Here is a 19,836-nt window from a genome sequence, read left to right on the forward strand (position 1 = left end):
ACAGGAAGGATTGTATTCTGGGAATGTGTGGGTAGTCTGGGATGCACACAATAACATCAGCCCTTAATTTCCTTATTCCCCATGATACACTTTTTTTCTGTCCCAGTTGGATGTTTTCCCAAATGATTGTGAACAGATAGCAGCTTGGAGGACTGCCTGTTAGGTGAATATGTTTGTTGCGTTTCTGTAGATGTTATGAGGTAGAAATATGTTCTTAACATATTTTTCTTATCAAATGTTCACATTTCCTCTCCCAATCCTTGTTTCAAGTCTTAGCACACTTTTGAATTTCTTGGCATACTTCAATATTAAGGACTGAAAGCTAGATTAATGACTAAGATATTTGTTTACATATTTCTGCAGGTGTGGAATACAACAAGGCACAAGAGTTGAGCTCAGCACAATGCAGCATATGTTTAGAATGCAAGATGCAAAATCACTTATGAGTTAATCAGTTGATATACTTTAATGCTGTCCTTTGAATGTTTGCCACTTACTTATTTTGCTTGATACCCCAAATCATTATGCACTGTAAAAGAAAGATGCCTAGTTCTAAGGAATAAGGAAATTACAATAGGAATAATAACTTATTATTCCAACCACGGGTTTTGTCGAATCCGAAATATCAGGGCCTCCTTAATTAATTTAAAAACCGTAAGCTCCTTGTCTAATGTTGTCCACTTGCTTTCTCTTCCATTCTGAGCAGCCAGTCAAAAATATTGACTCCCAATTGAGGCACTGAATGGGCCAAATGCTCTACAGTGTCCCAATGCTATGTCTTAATTTTGACCTCAGAAGGGCACATAGAAATTTTTTGAATACGAAACTGAAACTCTTCAAACGTTAATGGTCACATACAATAACACATCGGAAGGAAAATAAATGCAAAAGTTTAAGGAAACAATTGCTTTGATGTTGTTGAGATTTGCCCAATATAAATTATAACAAGGTTCAGGGATCACATTTTTAAAAAAAAGTTATAATTTGTATTCCCTGCTTCTGTAGATATATTTCATAGTCACTCTGAGTAAACCAAAATGTAATCCTGTCTATGTAATGTACATCCTTCCTCAGTTAAAGCATTAGTATCAATTTTTGGCAGATTTACTTATACAAAGAAACTAAATCCAATGCAAAAATACAGTTAATGAACTACCAAACAAAGGTAGCACTGAGGACAAAGCTGACTGCAGTCTGGAAAATTAAAAGATTTTCTTTGTGTGTAGGTGGGGAGCATCACACGGTGCTATTTCCAGGATTAAATTCCCCTCTGAATCAACAACTAGTTCTCCCTGGAAAAAGAAAAGAACTCAAGCAGATGCTGATAGGTTCTTTGCGCGCAAGCAGAGACTTCAGGGAATATGATTATACTAAGAAAGTGAGCTAAACAATATAAAGAATAACAAACTTGCAATTATAATACTTCTTTAAAATTCAGGATGGGAAAACTTACTGAGAAAACTGCCAATATTCCCATAAATGTGGTTAGCCCTTTTTAGGGGCTTCACAGATAGTGTCTGTGCCTTAGAAACACTTTTAATAATACTGGTATGCACAGTTTTCCCACAGATATTGCTAGGACACAAAAGATGGTAAATGTTTTCTATAATATATTTTCACTATTTGAATGGTATGCTGTTCTGCATGTGGGCTAAAGCATTATATGTCCACCCTCAAATGATACAGAAATTCTAATGGGTGGAAAATGGAACAAGAGCTTAATGTAATCAGTTCCTAACCCAATTTCCATCTCTTGCCAGTCCAATTTATAGCAGTTTTGAACTGGTATTGGCACTGAGGTACCTCTGTGAATCTCCGTATGTCTGTAGGCGTTGACCACTCAATGCCAGTTCAATTTTACTGTTAGCTAACTTTAAGATTAGCACAGATATAGTTCTTTGCTAATTGAGTGGGTGAATAAAATGAAGTTTAAACAGTTCACAGGCCATCAGTTGCATTTAAACCTTTGACCAGTTGCAGTTACACGGTCGAGCTGAAGCTTTATGACACACTTCATACCATTTTCTACAATTTGATTTGGGGAAACTTGGCTGTGGACCCAATGTAAAACAGTCAGTCCCTTTGTTTAGAAACACAATGTGCAGTGTAATTGCCCTAAAGATAGTTGACTGCTTAAATAGAAGTTGGTTACAGCTACTGTGTTTAAGAACACTAGAGTTTTAAGGAAAATTCAAGAATCTGTGATAAAAATTCTTTATAAAACATGCACTTCTGTAAGTACTTCCAGAATGGAACTGGTCAGGTTGAGGCGTGAGAATCCTGAAGTTTTGGTTCATTACCTTGAGGACCATGTGGTTAAGGAAAAATTTCAGAGTTCTTGATTGGTCATCACTAACAACTAAGATGCTGATTGTAAATGGTCAGTGGAACGAACAATCTTAGGAACTAGTACTTTAAAAAAAAATAAAAACATAACATACTGGAAATAAGGAACAGGTTGGGCAGCTTTTGTGAGGAGAGAGAAAGAGTTAATGTTTCAGATCCGTGACCCTTCTTCAGAACTTCTTATTCTTCCATGGATATGTGCCTATCTTATTTAACCAACGTTAGCCAAGAGGAAATTGATCGATTTAATCTCTCGAGTATGCCAAAGTTGTAATTTAGAAAAGCAGATTAACATAAAACAGGCGAGTCTTTTCAATCAGTGGAAATTCCCTTGTGCAGTAACCAATAATCTCTACTTGGTTGTGCGCACTAATTTGGTTACAGGGAGGTATGTCACCCTCTCGTTTACAGCAAGAGCAGCCTAATGGTAATGTGACATTCTTCCGTCGTTCACATCCCCATCTCAGTGGAATTAATACTTCCCGTAATCAACAGCAGGATACAGGCTTATACCATTGAGTGCCATGGGTGTAGACTTTTCCTTGGCGGGTTATCATTGAGGCAGGCAGATGGACCGGAACAAGTATGAATTTTTTTTTTTTGGGGGGGGGGGGGGGGGGGGGGTGGCAGGAGTCAGAGATCTCAAAAGACCGGAAAAAAATTGCACCCTATGTTGCAGAACCTTAACAAACTTTGTTGCTAGAAATCAGTCTAGTTTTAAAGGGAACATTTATTTGCCGGTGTGCATTTTTCTAAGCAAATTCCTGTGATCTGGACAACACTGCGGTACTATATATAAACCTGCTCAATCTAAACCGACATCTGGTCAATAAATGTTGTATTTTATGTTGTTTGAATGTTTCGCGGATCTCAATGGGGTTTGTCAAATGTAGTTAATCTACCATAATGCCAGATGTGGTGTCCAATAGAATTGAACTAACCAGTGTCATGTGAATTAACCAAATGTACATTTCGGAACTCAATGCGCGGTCCTGATAAGTAATTAGGATGTCCGACTTTTTACTTCACACACCGGGAATCGCTTTGAAGAAATCATTTGATGTGCACGACGCACGAAGCCGCTGTCTTGACAGTAATTGGCGGGCTACACAGTTGGCACACCGCACCATGTCAGGCAATAATGGATGTATTTTTGCAAGAGAATTATTTTCAACAGGTGCATGCATCTAATAGGGTGAAATCGGTGAGCCTGGTATGACTTTGCACGTTGAAAAAAGTTGCAAGTTTATAACGTGAAAAGCCAACTTTGTATTCCGCCCCTGAAAAAGACGGGGAAATAGATATCCATCCACCTGCGCGAGTTCCCAGCGACTGTGAATTAATTGTTCGACTGACTCGTGTGGATTGTCTAAATGACTATATCACAACAGCCTAATCACATTCGTTGATAACTAAGCTTTCTGCCTTTTAAAACACGATTGTCTGTCACGTACGACACTGTTTACATTAGACACTTATTACAAAGGGGAAATCAGGCAAATATGCCGGAACCGTTCATACAATCCCTTCATGTTAACTGCGTTAGGAACTGTACCCACCTATTAGACAAAAAGGGAACTGCTGTTCCTCTTTTTTTTAATTGAAAAAATATTTCGCCTCTATATTGACTGCATTTATTCAAAATAGCCAATCAAACCATGTGACCTGTAGAAATAGGTTTCCTCGTTTTAAAGAGTTCCGGGGAAAAAAAGTTATTTCCCCTCATACTCACTCACGCCAGTTAGATGATTTACTGCGGCTTCAAAGCATCAAGTTCCTGACAAACCAGAAAAGCTCTCCGGGACTCAGGCAGCCAGAACCCACCCCGGCCTACCGCCGGAGCCGATTGGTGGGAAGAGCTAATCTTGCCGGCAGTCCCCTGGGCATGGCAAAGCCTGATTGGCTACTGGGGATGTCAGTCACCGACCTTGCTTGCTCTCCCTCATCGTGAAGTTATGAGCCACACGTTCGGCAAAGCTTCACTCACACCCGAAACTCAACAAGGAAACACAAGGGGAGTTAGCCCGCAAGTGAAAATGTCACTCCTGTGTGTTAAAGGTAATTAGTTTCAATTCAATAGCCGAGTAACGTCCTTCTGAAGTGAGTTTTTTTATTGCGGGGCGGGGAAGCGTTTGCTTTCTGCCAACCTATTTATTTTTTATCAAACAAATAAGAAAAAAAAGAGTACTTTGGGAGGGGGAAAAACAGGTGCCAGATATTACTTAAGGCACATCAGACGTAACCAGATTTCTGGTGGTACTTGTTGAAACTCGCTGGATAAACGAACTAGTTGCTGGATAAAACTTATTCTTCGGAAAAAAGGCAGCCTTTGGGTTAATGGGGAAAATACAGGCAATTTCTGACTAATGTCAAAGGCAGGTTTTGCATTTTCAGCTGTGATCCATGCTTTGCACCGCGTGAAACTCTTTGACACTTGTTTTCTTCCTCCCTCAGACTGCCTGTGTGTGTGTGTGTGTGTGTGTGTGATTTTTCCGCTGGTGTTATTTGAAGGTTACTTCTAGACAACAAGCGGAGTGGAGCGGGCGGGGGCGTCGGCAGTGCGCGTTTGTGCGCGAGGAGCCAGCACGCGCGTTCGCGTGCTTCTCGCCCCCACCTCTGGGGAGGGCAAGTGTCCTTTGGCATCTTCCTCCCTCCCCTTTTCCCATCATTGTGTGGGGACACTTACAGCAATCCACACTGCTCGCTAGGTAAAGCGTGCCCGTGTTGGAAAGAAGAAAATAGATGGCTTTATAAATGGTGCTGTAGCGAGCGCCGTCCAAATTATAGGGTTCAATGAAATTAGAATTGGTGCCAAGGCTGCAAGCATGCACACCCGTTTAGTTAATTTATTTATATGGCACGTCTTCACAAACTCAAAAACCAAGTAAAATTGCAACGAAAGAGTCACATTTATATAATGCCTTTCATAACTTAGGTTATCCCTTTACAGTCAAGAAAGTACTTTTTGAAGTGTGCACTGGTGTAATATAGGAAATCTGGCAGCCAAGTTGTACACAGCAAGGCTGCACAATGAGCAAAAAGCAAAATACTGCAGATGGTGGAAATCTGAAATAAAAACAGAAAAGGCTGGAAAAACTCATCAGGTCTAATAGAATCTGTGGAGAGAGAAAGAGTTAACGCGAAAGAGGCAAATGGAAATCGTGTCGGAAGGAAGAGCAGTATTTCTTCAAGATAGGCATTCCTGGAAGAGAAGTGGCAGTGAATCAAACAATAGAATAGTTTGAGTCATACGGATTCAGTGTTAACTCTGTTTCTCTCTCCACAGATGCTGTCAGACCTGAGTTTTTCCAGCATTTTCTGTTATTGCACAACAAGCAATGACCAGATAATCTGTTTTTGATGATGTGGTTGAGAGGTGGGGATCTTGTGGTGCAGTGGTAGCACCCCTACTTCTGGGCCAGATGCTCTGGGTTCAAGTCCCACTCCAGGAGTTGATGACCATGGAAGGTGTGTTCATAACGTGGTCAGACAGGCTGGTTGTCACCTGTAAATCCTGACAATACACCAGATCGCAGGCAGTAAGTGCAGGAGAGTTTCCTGGTCGGCCATACTGCAGAAGGCACTGGCAAACCACTGAAGTACTTTAACTGCCACCAATCCATGGTTGCCAATGCCCTCGTAGGACATGGTACCTGGAGGAGGAGGTTGAAGGGTAAATATTAACCTGAATATTGAGGATAACTCCCCAGCTGTTCTTCAAAATGGTGATATGGGCTCTTTCATCTGAGAGCATGGATGGGGCCTTGGTTAATCATCTCAATCTTAGTACTGCACTGGTGTGTCAGCCAAGATTATGTGCTCATCCCAGCAGTGGAGCTTGATCCCATAACCTTCAGACTCAGAAGTGAAGAGTGCTACCACTGAGCCACAGCTGACAACCTAACTGTAAACGCTCCTTCCTTATTTGTTTGAAAGGAATAACTTTTCAGGAACCACAGAATGAAAGACACAGAAATGTCATGAATGTTTTAAAAATATCACTTGGTCAAATTAGCCTGCTGTAGATTCTAACTGGTCTATGCAGTTACTTATATTCCACATGAGCTTCCTCCCACTGCTTTTCCTCTGACACTATTTGTCACCCTACTTTTCCTCTCTCATGTTGCTTATCTAGCTTCCCCTTAAATGCAACTATGCTATTTGCCTCAACTATCCCTTGCAGCAAATTCCACATGTTTACCGCTCTTGGAATAAAGAAGTGTCTCCTGAATTCCATGTTGGATTTACTGGTGACTAACTTATTTTTGGCCCCTGGTTTTGGTGTCTTCCCCACAAAGTGGGAACATCATGTTTATGTTTATCTTTTCAAAACCCTTTATAATTTTAAGGGTGCCTATCAGGTCAACCCGAGACACCAGAACTGTGCGTTGTACTCCAAATGTGGTCTGACCATACAATTTAACAAGTTCTTTGCGTTTCAATTCTGTTTCCCTGGAAATGGACACCAGTACTTTGGTTTTTTTTTTAATAACCTTGCTAACATGCAGTTCTACTTTTGTGATTTGTGGATGTATACTTCTAGATCCCATTGCTCTCCTACTCCATTTAGATTCTTGTTATCCAAACAGAGTGTTGAAACCTTATTCTTCATACTGAAATGTAACCAGCCCTTCACTTACCTGTATGAAGTAATTCAGTTGCCAGTTACACATCTCTTCTAGTTAATATTTTATATTTTATCACAGTCTTTCTCAGCATTAACTATACTATCGACTTGGTGTCATCTGCAAATTTTGAAATTTTGCTTCTAATTCCCAAGTCAAACTCATTTATGTAAATTGTGAACAGCATTGGTCCCAGCATTAATTCTTGTGGAACACAAATCCCCACCGTTTGCCAGTCACAGTAGCTACCCTTAATCCCAATACCTGTTTTATTTAAGTTATTGCGGATTTTAAGTACTTAATTAGTAGGCACAGTTAATTGTATATTTGTATGACATGGTAAACATTAACTTGGGATTCATTTGTGCCCCTTTAAAAAGGAACAGACTGAATCTGTTGTTATTGGGTGAAGAGGTGTATGTTTGCAGTGTGTAGCTCTGTAGAAGTATGTAAAAAATGTTTTAAAAATCCCCAGTTCTGTGCTTTCTGGGATATAACATTGTTGAAGAGGATTGTTGCACAAAGATGAAAGTTGGAAACTAAGAATATTTCAGACAGGTAACCAAATTCCTAGTGGTCATTATGCCAAGGGGTCTTGTGGTGCAATTGTTCCCTGCCTCTGGGCTAGAAGTTCTGGGTTCAAGTCTCACTTCAGGATTTGATGGTTATGGAAGCTGCATTCATAACGTGGGCAAACGGATTGATTATTAGTCTGTAAATCCTTCCAATATGCCTGATGGCAGGTGATAAGAGTTGGAGAATCTCCTGGTCAGCCATACTGCAGAAGGCAATGGCAAACCACTGCAGTACTTTGCCAAGCATAATCATGGACCTATCATGTGGAAGTCCATGGCTGCCAATATCCTCTTTGGACATGGGACCTGAAGGAGGGGGAGTGGTCATTGTAGAAAATGGCAGAAAGCAAATTAAATTGTTGGGATTTGATTATTCTCTCATACTCTTGAAGTCTGAACCATGTGATAAATGGAAGAATGAAGTGTTTATGTGGACGTGGGTTAAGTCCCTACCAAATATGGCCTTGATATTGGTGCTTCCTATAAGAAGTAAAATCAGAAGTAAAGTATTTTGAGATGGATGCCATCAGTTGGATAGTGCTGAAGGTTTGATCTTTCCTTTGACTTCTTGAATGAAATCTGCACATAAAGGCATTTCCCAGATCATCTGTGAGACATGTCCTCAATTTAATAGGAAGCCTATGCCCATTCCATGGAAGACTACATCATGAATATTATAGATTGTAGAAAAGATTGACAAAATTCAATTTGGGGTCCTCTGGATTAGTACTAGTGTTTGAATTACTGGATTGTGCTCAGGTATCTCATGGAGTGGCTACTGATTCTAATTGGTGTTTTGTTCTCAGAAGATGATCCTTTTGGATCAGATGTTTGCTACCTTATCAAAACATCCTGAGGAAATTAATTTTCTTCCACCTTCATGGAAGAAATTGGACTTTCCATGCTGATATAAAAGATAGTGTTTGTACTTCAACAGTTTGTGGGACAGATCGGTTAAAATGTTATCTTGATTCGCTAAAGAGTGGGGATTGACACAAGGTTAAGGAATATAAATATACTACTTTAAGTTGTCATTACCAAACACGTTGAGGATACTAAAGATTCTATGTAAACTAGCTGGAGGAAATAGTACTGATGTAGTCTCTAGTGCAATAATTTATTCAATTGAGTGAACCTTCTATGGAAATGGCACAAATGAAACTTGACATGGAGCATGATAAAGCAATTATTTTTCGACAGTCAGTTTCTGTAATTTTCCTGACCAGGATGTTATTGTGTCCCTTCAAAACTGCATGTTTCTGAGTGTTAGGCAAGTATTAATAGGATCAGGTGATAAGAATTCTGGAGAAAAATGTAAATGGTCTTAAAGTTACTTAGATAATTTGCTCACCCTACTTTACAAAGGTTAAAAATCTTGCTAAAAGATGATTATTGAAGGATATATAAAGCTTATCGAAGAGATTAGTGAGAAATGTGATAAATTGTGAAGTGTATTGGAGGATGCTATTGTAAGCCTTCCATTGGCATGTGACTTTAACGAGATAGTTGCTGTGGATCCAAAGGTGTGGAATAAAGACAAAATGTAAAATAAAAATATTTTTAGAGACCTGATGACAATTTTGTCCTTTTACCTTAATACATTAAGAAAAGGTTTTTAATAGACAACATCATGGAGAAATGCATAGAGACCAGATGTGGGACACCGGCAAAGTTTCTGTCTGAAAATGAACAATGATTAGTTCAGAGATGTGTGCAACATCATGGACCTGAATACCATAGCTGAAAGTCCTTTCAAGAACTGATTTTGTGAAAGGAATATTGCAGTGAAATGCTGCATAAAATTTTAGTTGATCAACCAGACTGCAAGTTGACAGCCGTTGTGGCATGGACGATGCATGCAAAAAGTTCGCTCCAACCAACCATCAGTTAATCTTTGGACAAAGTCCCCAATCGTCTTCTGTTCTTTGTCCTTGGGTACTAGATGGCACTGCAAGTAGTTACATTTTTTTTCTGCACGCTTGAATACTTTGCATGCAGGGAAACTGGTTTTCATCAAGGCCAAGGTCTCAAAGAAAATTCAGAGAGCAGACAGGTGTCATGTAAGACCATCTGAAACAGACTTCAATTCAGTAGATCTAATATGAGAAAAGAGAGGCTTGTAGGAAATGGAAAGGTCATGGTGGTAAGACAGTACTTTTCAAAGGTGAAAATCAGACTGATAAAGATCATTCCTCACCAGTGTTGTAATGTGTATTTAAGGGATAGCAGCATGCCATCACTAGAAGGGAGATTTCATGTGATCTTTTTCAGTTTCACTTTGACCTGTGAGCAGAACACAGTTCTGCTGCTGATGTCTTCAAGCCCTTTATTCAAGTATATCTGTTCTCAAGTGCTTAGTCTAAAGAAATGTGTTTACCTAATCCCTGAAGAGTGCTGCTTTTTTTTGTTCATTTATTGGATGTGAGCATCACTGGCTAGGCCAGTATTTATTGCCCCTCCTTAATTATCCTTGAGAAGGTGGTGGTTGCAGTCTGATCAGAACGTCGAGGTTCATCTTATGTCATGTAGCACAATCTAAGGCTGTTTACCATGTTGTACCTGTATTCAATTTTACTGTTTGAGTGCAGCTCTAGCAACATTGAAGAACACCATCAGAACAAAGACTGCTTGATTTGCACCCGATCCACAAACATTCACTCCCTCCACCACTGACAAACAGTGTCAGCAGTGCATACCATCTGCAAGTTGCACTGCAGAAACTCACCAAGGTTCCTTAGGCAGCACCTTCCAAACCCACAACCACTACCATCTAGAAGGACAAGGGCAGCAGATAACTGGGAAAACCACCACCAGGAATTTCCCTTCCAAGCCACTCAACAGCCACTTGGAAATATATCGCAGTTCCTTCACTATCACTGTGTCAAAATTCCTCCCTAACAGCACTGTGTGTACCTACACCATGTGGACTGCAGTGCTTCAAGAAGGCAGCTATCCGAGTTCAAAATTTTGAGTACAGAGCTATGGTTTCTTGATTTAGGTGTATCTGAACCAGACAAGCAAGCCATAAAAATTCACCTAGCAATTGGGAAATAAGTTCTACATAGGCTGAACATGTCAGGGTTAACAGTAGAAGAGATAAAGACCCCAAAAAGATATGGACGACATTGGAAGACTGGTTCAGAATCAGAAAATTTCCCATTTCTTCTACTAGAGTTCGTCATTTCAACAAAAGCTTCTAGAATCCGTAGATCACTTGGTTAGCAAATGCACCAAGGGTATATATTGTGATTTTTTTTGAAACGTAGAGCTAATAGACATAGTTGTTGTGTTGGTGATCACATCCACTCCCATGGAAGCATCCAAGCAGGATTTGACAGACCAGCCCAAAATGTACAGCATTGAAGAGCTACTCGAGGATGGATGTAAGTATGAAGCAATCCTAACAGGTTGATGAAGTTTAAAGCCCTAAGCACAACCTCAATTGTTGATGCACTTATATCTCTTATGTGCCTATTGTCAAGAAGTGAACCCCATTGTGTTTACCCAATCCCTTATGAGGGGTGCTTTTATATCGTTATAAAAACATAACAATGAGTAAAATGGAATTAATTACAATATCTTGGATTTTGTGCAGCTGGTCCAGGTTAACGAGGCTCCTTGTACCCAAATGCTCGTGTCTTGTAATGAAAGTCCTGAAAAATCTTAGTAAATTGAGGGCTAGGTAGTAATAACGTGAGTGATCATGATGTGCAGAATGTAGCCATCATATCCACAGATTAATTGCCCAGATAGGGTATCTGGATGACCTATATTGCAATGGAGTCTAATGAATGGAGGGATGTAACAATTGTGGGATATGCAGGAAAAGCTATTGGCAAGTTTTAAATAATGGCTGAATGTTCAAGATGATGGCTATGAAGTGAGGTCTGTGGAATGCAGAACAGAGTGCAAGAATGGAGAACTTAAAAGCACAGTGCCAGCACTGAAAGTGAGTCCAGAAATAACTCGTGTATCAGAAAATCACATCAGAGAAATAGCTTTTGTTAATGCAAGAGGAAAATCTCTGTGTAGTCTCAACAGACAAATGAAAGTGGAGGCCAAAGCTTGAGCAGATTATATGTTGAAATAAAGGTCACAGTACAGTATCATAACAGAATGAGAAGCAGAAGTCCTCTAGAACGTGGTGTTTTGGTGGCTGCCAATAAACGAGAATAAGCTAATAAGACAGACAACTGAGGAAGTTAAATAGTTGGAGAGAGTTTGGAGTTTATTTTGAAGGATCAGAGAAAGGTCAACTAACCTAAGCATTTTGGTGCATTTGTGCTGAAAACATCCTTGCAGATTCGACTATGGAGAGACTAGTTCCCAGGGGTTTTGACGATTAGGACTGGGTAGAATAGGTTCTCCCTTAGTTGGAAAAGTAATCTTAAAAATCCTTTTGGCCCTTTTATTGACTTACTCCATGAGTGTGTAGGTTAATCGACGTAAAAAGCTGCATTTCTGCAGGGTAACACTTCTCTGAGGGAAACGTTTCTGAAACTGCTCAGAGGGCGCAGGTGCAGAAGGAAAACTATAGAAGCTAGACAAATGTACCTATGGCCTGAATGATGCTGTCAAGGAATGGTTTTATGCTGATATGTTTTGTTAAAAATAGGTTGTGTTCAACTAAAGGCAGATCACACACTATTTTGTTGGCACCATAAAGGAAGATTTTCAGGCATCTTTATGATTCAAGCTCTCCATTCTTTCACTCTATTCTGTCGACCTGTGAGGATAATTGGGTTAATGACTTCTAGTTGGTACTGCAGAATTTGCGAAATGTCTTAAGATTTAGGGTAGAATTTAAAATTGGGAGTCAGAAATATATTGGTTTAGATATTAAACAAAGTAGGGCTGGAATAACTTTCAGAATAGGATTGATGATTTAGTTTTACTCCCATCTTCGTTAATCATACTCTGTCATCACGGAAAGAGACCTAGCAATTGCAAAGGATGATTGGTCAGTTGAATTGGTTTTGCACTTGGACTAGACCAAATGCTAATTTTGGTGTGTTGAAATTAAGTACTATGAAATATGCTCAAGTAGAAAATGTTTTAAGGGCAAATAAAATATTAAGCATGCACTTCTCCATATTTTTTTTTAAAAGTTCCCATCCTTGGGTGTCCAAAAGAACACGAAGCTAGTCGCTTTTAACAATGCTTCACATGCTAATAGTCCTGATGGGTGAAAATTGGAAATGTCCTTTTTAGCTTGGGAAAATAAGGGATGTTAAACGTACTTGGCTGTCAAAACACTGGCTTATGTGGAGCAGTGGATGTGGGATTGTATTTGTCAAACTTTTTAAGTGAGATTCTGTACCAAGGGCACGTTATGTAGAAAATTTTGTTCATTCTTGTTCATTGTACGATAATGCACATTCTCTACGAAAAGTGAGAGTGAGAAAAGGTTATAGACTGACCATGCTGGCTTGAAGCAAATGCTGGAGCAAAAGGAAATATCTCAAATTTAAATGAGTGGTAGCAAGTCATCAACAGGCAGATTGTTTTACAAAAAGAAATGCAAGCATGAAAAAATTGTTAGGGGTCTGAGAAGGAGCAGTGCTTTGCAATGTAATGCTTTGTAGAGAATATGGAATTCTTTGAAATAATTTGTTCTGAGAGATGGAATCTGTTAATTGTTTTTAATTGTAAGCAGGTGATGGGCATTAACTGGGGATTCACTTGTGTCACTAGGGTTAGAGCACTGGCCTTGTAAACCAGGGGTTGTAAGTTCAAATCTCGCTGGGGCCTTTCCTGAAATTTTAACATCAAAAATCTATTTAGGAGGTGGCAAATCGAGATTCGGCCGACAGCGCCAAGTGCCTTCTCGAGCCTCCACGTCTACAGGGACCGACCCAGGCTGCCGCTAAACTGACCGAGAGGCCCTGCTGGCTGGCCGTTTTTGTGCATTTTCGGCATTTTTCCCGTCTTTTGGTTGGGCTTGTAAAGCGGCGGCCTGAAGCCCAGGCATGCCCGGGGATGGGTCCCCCTCACCTGAGGGACCAGATTTGCCCCGGTGGGAGCCCCGGAAACGTGCCGAAGCCGGCCGGGGAGGCTAAGGGGCAATGCACCTCGGATTGCATTGGCAAGGCTGTGGAAAGTGGCTGCCGGGCCCACGAGACGTTAGAGGCTGCCCTCGGCCTGCCCTCAAGAAATGGTTAACCAAGAGGACTTAGTCTCTGGCAGAGAGACTAAAAAGGAACAAACTGTTTCAGTACGTTATGAACTAGGAGGTAGTTGGTGACTGTTCTTGTAATGCAAACTGATGTGTACAATTAATGTCCAGATAACCCCTAACTATGCAGATTGCTTCGGTAGTTTTAGTTCACTTGCACTTTTTGGCAGATTTAGTATTCTGCCAGATGTGAACCAAGAGTTATGTAGTTTAAATGTGACCTTATCAGAGACCGGCTTTCAAAAAATGTTATTGCTTTTCAGTGACTTCTCCATATAGTTCATATTTAGAAGTATTTAAGTCTTGTTTGCTGGGCAGGGCAAATATGAGACCATTTGTGCTAAATTACTTCTCAACACTGTCAATACCATTAAATTCAAATGTTTTGGTGAAAATGATGCAAGGGGTTGTTCAGATATCGGGAATGTACAAAGCCTTTGGTTCTGAAGCTACGTTACTCTTGCTGTTTGTGTGAAATTATTCTGATTTCTTTTTTTGCTGAATTCTTTAACTCATTTCTTTTAAAATTGAGGCAGGAATCCCGGGCAAATATGTGAACGTCTTGTACATCGGTACCCATGGGGCCATTAATTTTTTTACAGCATAGATATAATCTTCAGTGGTTGTCAAAGCGATTTCTGCATTCTGCACTGTTAAAATAAAACCTGTGATAAAGGAAATGACCTGTGTTTTTGTTAGAAACATTTTTTGATTTATTTTAACCTAAAACCTTTTTTGTTAAAATCATATTCATAATATTCATGTGATACTTGAAGAGTTGCAACTGATTGCATTGCGTTTTTGCTGTAGTTGTACATTTAAGGATTCAAAAAGTTCTTCGGCTAAAACCTTGGTAGGGACCATTTGTTGGATAACTGCCTATTAAATAGTTTGGAGTGTGGTATTGGTCTTTTTCACTACTCCAGGTCGGTTGCTTGATTTTGTTAAGTTTAAGGGAAAACGATTTTGCCTTGCGACATGCAGATGGCAGATTGCATAGTTTTTCCTTTTTTAAAAAAAATCCGCTGGTGGGAAGTGAGTGTCGTTGGCAATTCTTTGTTCATTCTGAGTTGTCCTCTAAGGTGGCGGTGAGCTGATGACTCCCTAAACCGTGGCAGGTGTCGGTACACTCTCAATATTTTTTTTTACTGTGGCGGTTTGATACATCTAAGTTTGCTATGCCATTATGTTAAGAGTCAACCACATTGCTGTATATCTGGAGTCACATGTAGGCTACCAGGTAAGGGTGGCCAGTTACGTGTCTTGCAGGACATTAATGAATCAGATGGGTTTTTACAGCAATCTGGTAGTTTCATGATCATTAATGAGACTAGCATTTTATTCCAGATTTATTAATTGAATTAAATTCCCCTGGCTCATGAGGCAAGGTTGGAATTCCTATCTCTGGAGCATTAGTCTGGGTCTCTGGATTACAGGTCCGGTAACATTCTCGCAATGCTTTGTCACTGATTTCAATATCCAAAGCTACTTTGTCCATGACGACTGCTGGAAGTGCCATTGGATCTTTTTACTTTTTTCATTTCGGTCATCTGGACTTGGGGAAATTTACTCCATTTTAAAGGTGCTGTATAAATGCAAGTTATTAGATAATTTTAGAATCAGCCATGTAATTGGGGAACTAGAGTCACAGATCCAAGTAGAGAAGACTTGCTCTCCAATTATATTTTTGAAATAGTCCTGCAATTTTAATAACTATTGTATGGTGGAGCTCTCAAATCTTCAGATTTATTGAGTTTGGTTTCCAAACTTGTGGGAATTGAATTGTTGACCCCTGGAGTGCTATTTCTGTGTCATAAGCACTTCACTGTGACCAAGAAAGAAGGAGAGGGCCAATGCCAGTGCAGTAAATAAAACAAAAACAACATGCAATGTTGCTTGCTCAAAACATGGTTAACAAATAATTATAAATCCAAGCATGTACATTTTGGCAAACAGGGAGATCTGTGGTAATGTACTTGTGTGGAATGCAGAAGGGCTGCAAGTTTTCCTAACTTTGATTATTCAAATCCCTCAGGAGGTTAAACAAAACTGGATAAATTCCATTTGGTGCAAATTGTGCGTGTCCTTCAAAAGAGGAGGTTGAGGGCATCTGATGCCCTTGTTCAACTAATTATTACATATTAAAGTTTAAAGCTTTTTTTGTTTCACTTTTAACTCAGCAAAGTGTTCAACTAACTGCAAGTATATGGTCAAACTTAAAATGGATTGTTTTTCTTTCATCTAGAATCAGGTTCTAAAATACTTGTAGGAAATAGCTTTGGAAGCTTGTGTCAAAAGATGTTAACAGGATACACCCATCCTAGTGTCGACAACATAGTGAAGAATTTTATAAAAGTATTTCCTATTGAGTAACTGTGTCTTACTGATCCTTGCACAGGGCCCCAGGGTATTATTTGATTATTAAATGTATTTTTCCTCTGAATTTGATAAGATTAGATTCCATATATTACTTAATGTCTTATATTTGCAAAAGTGCGGCAAACTGTGCAGCTTGAATGCAGCTACAGTTCCGAAGAAGAGTTGTGTTGGACTCAAAATGTTAATTCTGTGTTCTCTCCTTAGATGCTGCCAGACCTGCTGAGTTTTTCCAGCACTTTTTATTTTTATTTATATATTGGTTACAGCACTCCTACTGTGTTCCTAAAAAAGAGCATGCTAAAGGAACACTTTTTACATTAAAAACCTACTGGCTGCCTTGTGTCTAACTAGCCCAGAAATTCTCTCAACTTTTATTAATCCTTTATAACTCTTTTAACTCACCCCCCTGCTTGCCACATTTCCCACTCACGGATCTTTGCCAGCCTCACCCAGTTCACCGACCCTCCTGTCTTGCTGCCTCTTGAGACTCATGGCTTCCCTCTGGCTCTCCCAGTTTGCTAGCTGTTTCCCTTTCCCCAATCTTCGATTTGAGAGGGGGGCACGGGATAAGTGCTGTGAGTTGATGGGGTGGGGGGTGGGGGGGGTTTCAGGGAGAGACAGCAAGTGGCGGGGAGGGGTCAGGGAGAGACAGCAAGTGGCAGGGTTGGGGAGGGAAGCGACAATCAGGAAAGGCGGTAAGTTGGGAGGGTCGGAGAGGGAAGCAGCAAATGGGTGGGTCGGTGAGCAGGAGGGAAGCAGCAGAGTGTGCTGAGTAACCATGCTGAAATGAAAAAGGTGGCAGCGCTATTGGGCGAATTCCCCTAATTTACCAATAGCATTAAAATGAGAACGTGTTCTTAGAACACGCTTTAAAAGAGATACCTGTGCAAATTGTACTGGTGGCATTCAGTGTTCTGTTTCCAGGGCAAAGTGTTCGGTCACAGGTTTATGTAAAAGGTAATGAATTAGTAATGTGTCGTAAACTTGTTGCTGATCTAAAATGTCACTACCTCATCTAAGGTGTATGTCAGAAAATGTTGTATGGAATGAAGTATAACTTGTCATACTTTGAAAAGGCCTTTGAAAGAGGCTGGTTTATATAATATATTGTATAAAACACTGGTGAGGCCACAACTGGAGTACTGTGTGCAGTTCTGGTCACCACATTACAGGAAGGACGTAATAGCTCTGGAGAGAGCAGAGGAGGTTTACAAGAATGTTGCCAGGGTTAGAAAAGTGTAGCTACGAGGAGAGATTGGATAGGTTAGGGTTATTTTCCTTGGAACAAAGAAGGCTGAGAGGTGACTTGATTGAGGTGTACAAAATTATGAGGGGAATAGATAGAGTGGACAGGATAAAATTGTTTCCCTTGATAGAGAATTCTAGAACCAGGGGACATAGATTCAAGATAAGTAAAAGAAGGTGTTGGGGGGACATGAAGAAGAACTATTTTTACACAGGGTAGTGGGTGTCTGGAATTCGCTGCCCAAGTTGGTGGTAGAAGCAGGAACTTTAAACTCTTTTAAAAGATACCTGGATCTGCACCTAAAGTGCTGTAAGCTACAGGGCTATGGGCCGGGTGCAGGAAGGTGGGATTAGAAAGGGCGCCTGGGTATCCTCAGGCTGGCATGGACAAGTTGGGCCGAATGGCCTCCTTCTGTGCTCCTCCTTTTCTATGGTTCTATTTGGAATACTGATCTTTTTACCTGAGATGTGTGACTACTTGATGCTGACATCAGAAGGCCGACTTTCCAGTCGTGAGCATAGTCCTCTCTTGACTTCTTCTTTCAAGTAGCTTAGGTAGGAAAGTGTCTTGGCGTACCAAAGAGTGTTATGGACTTGATTTTCCAGACAGGTTTCTCATTAGAATCATCAGACTTTACTTACAGGCTGCAGCAGCAGTTACATGTTTCCATCCACCTCCACATCTGGAAGAAGGACTCCTACTCTATGGTTCCTCATACTTAGAGCTGATTCGTTCACTCTGTCACATGATACTATACAACACAATAAGTCTTACTTACAATAAGTCAATAAGGACCACGTTCTACAATGGTTACAGGTAGAACATCATCTTCAAATGATCCGTGTGTTTGCGGGTGATCTGGCCCTCCACTTCTAAGTGGTACGAAAAGGGCCCGGTCACAGAAACTATTACACCAGGTAACTAACTTGATTCACCACTGAAGTTTTGGACGCACACTGCTTCATCAGCTAAATTCTCACTCATGACCATGCAAATCATGAGTTGCTTTTTGATTCCCTTGACTTTTCTCCACCTTACTTCCCGATTTGGAGGGGATCAGGATTAATCTTGTTCAAAGGTGTCGCTTCATAAGTAACTCTGAAGGTGAAACTTAAGGTTCTGTTAACCTGAAGGTGCTGTTAAATGCAGTACTGTCGTCTGAGACGATTACTTCTGGCAATCCATGTATAGAAAAGCTTTGATGTGACTTCTATAGTTGCACCTGATGATGGTGAACTAATCTTATAAATATGTAGCCATTTGGAATGTGTGTTAATTATTAGTAGGAACATGGTGCCGAGAAATCTGTACATTCTCACCCAGGGCCTACCAGGCATTCCCATGGGTGTAGTGGGGCTGCCACAAGTAACTTCTGTAATTGTTGGCGTTGTATACAGTGTTTAACCACCACCTCAATATCACAGTCCGTGTCCGACCACCAAATGTAACTTTGTGTGATCTTTATTGCTGAAATTCCCAGATCGCCGCTGTGCAACTCTGCTAAAAGTGGTTTCTTTCCTTGTGAGGGAACAACTACTCACACACCCCATAACAAAATAATTGTCAGTGGTACTGGCATTCAATAAACACAGTAAATTGTAGCATACATAGGAAGAAAGTAATTAAAGTAAATTAAATAACATAAGTTAGAATGGTGGGACAGGTGTAATGTTGCAGCTGTGAGATGTGGGAGCTTTTGGATGCCAAGGCGATCCAAGGCAAACACGTCTGCAGGAAGTGTAAGCAGCTAGAGGAATTCTGCATCAGGATTATTGATCTGGAAGCCAAAATGCAGACACTGTACAACATAAGGGAGGGGGAGAAATACCTGGATACTTTGTTCCAGAAGACAGTCACACCTCTTAGAAGAGGGTCAGCAGTGAGGGACAGGAGGATGTGACTGTCAGTGAGGTAGATAATAGGGGAGGAGCCTCAGGCTTTGCAATCCTCATAGGTTTGAGGTGCTCACAATCTGTGTGGATGAAAGCAAAGTCTGCAAGGTGGATGAACTGGCTGGCATGGCACTGGTACAAGAAGCCGTTCAAGTGAGGGAGAGCAAAAAGGAATCTAGTGATAGGAGATAGTATAGTGAGGGGGATTAACACTGTTCTACGCAGCAAAGAGTGAGAGTCCAGACTGCTATGTTGCCTGCCCGGTGCCAAGGTTTGGGACATCTGCTCAGGGCTGGAGAGGAACTTGCAGTGGAAGGGGGAGGATCCAGTTGTTGTAGTCCATGTAGGTACCAATGACATAGGTAGAACTAGAAAAGACGTTCTGCAAAGTCAGTATGAGGAGCTAGGTACCAAATTAAGAAGCAGAACCTCAAAGGTGGTAATCTCTGGATTATTACCTGAGCCATGTGCAAATTGGCATAGGGCAAATAAGATTAGGGAGGCGAATGTGTGGCTTAAAGACTGGTGTGGAAGAAGTGGGTTCTGGTTTTTGGGGCACTGGAGTCAGTATTGGGGGAAGTGGGGGCTGTACTGTTGG

At 40.6% G+C, this 19,836-nt stretch overlaps 1 protein-coding gene across 3 annotated transcripts in view; it reads left to right on the forward strand.

Moving 5' to 3' along the window:
- The first annotated feature begins 4,256 nt into the window (after nt 1–4,256).
- The window catches only part of LOC121269822 (protein unc-13 homolog C-like), a 599,906-nt gene continuing 584,326 nt past the window's right edge, over nt 4,257–19,836 (forward strand). For 2 of the 3 annotated variants that reach the window (XM_041174809.1, XM_041174810.1), the window contains exon 1: nt 4,257–4,404. In XM_041174809.1, the coding sequence (XP_041030743.1) occupies nt 4,302–4,404 (103 nt within the window). In that variant the 5' untranslated portion in view covers nt 4,257–4,301. The remainder of the gene's footprint in view (nt 4,405–19,836) is intronic. The other variant, XM_041174811.1, reaches the window with a different exon arrangement.

The sequence above is a fragment of the Carcharodon carcharias genome, chromosome 26 (assembly GCF_017639515.1).
Source record: "Carcharodon carcharias isolate sCarCar2 chromosome 26, sCarCar2.pri, whole genome shotgun sequence".
NCBI lineage: Eukaryota > Metazoa > Chordata > Chondrichthyes > Lamniformes > Lamnidae > Carcharodon > Carcharodon carcharias.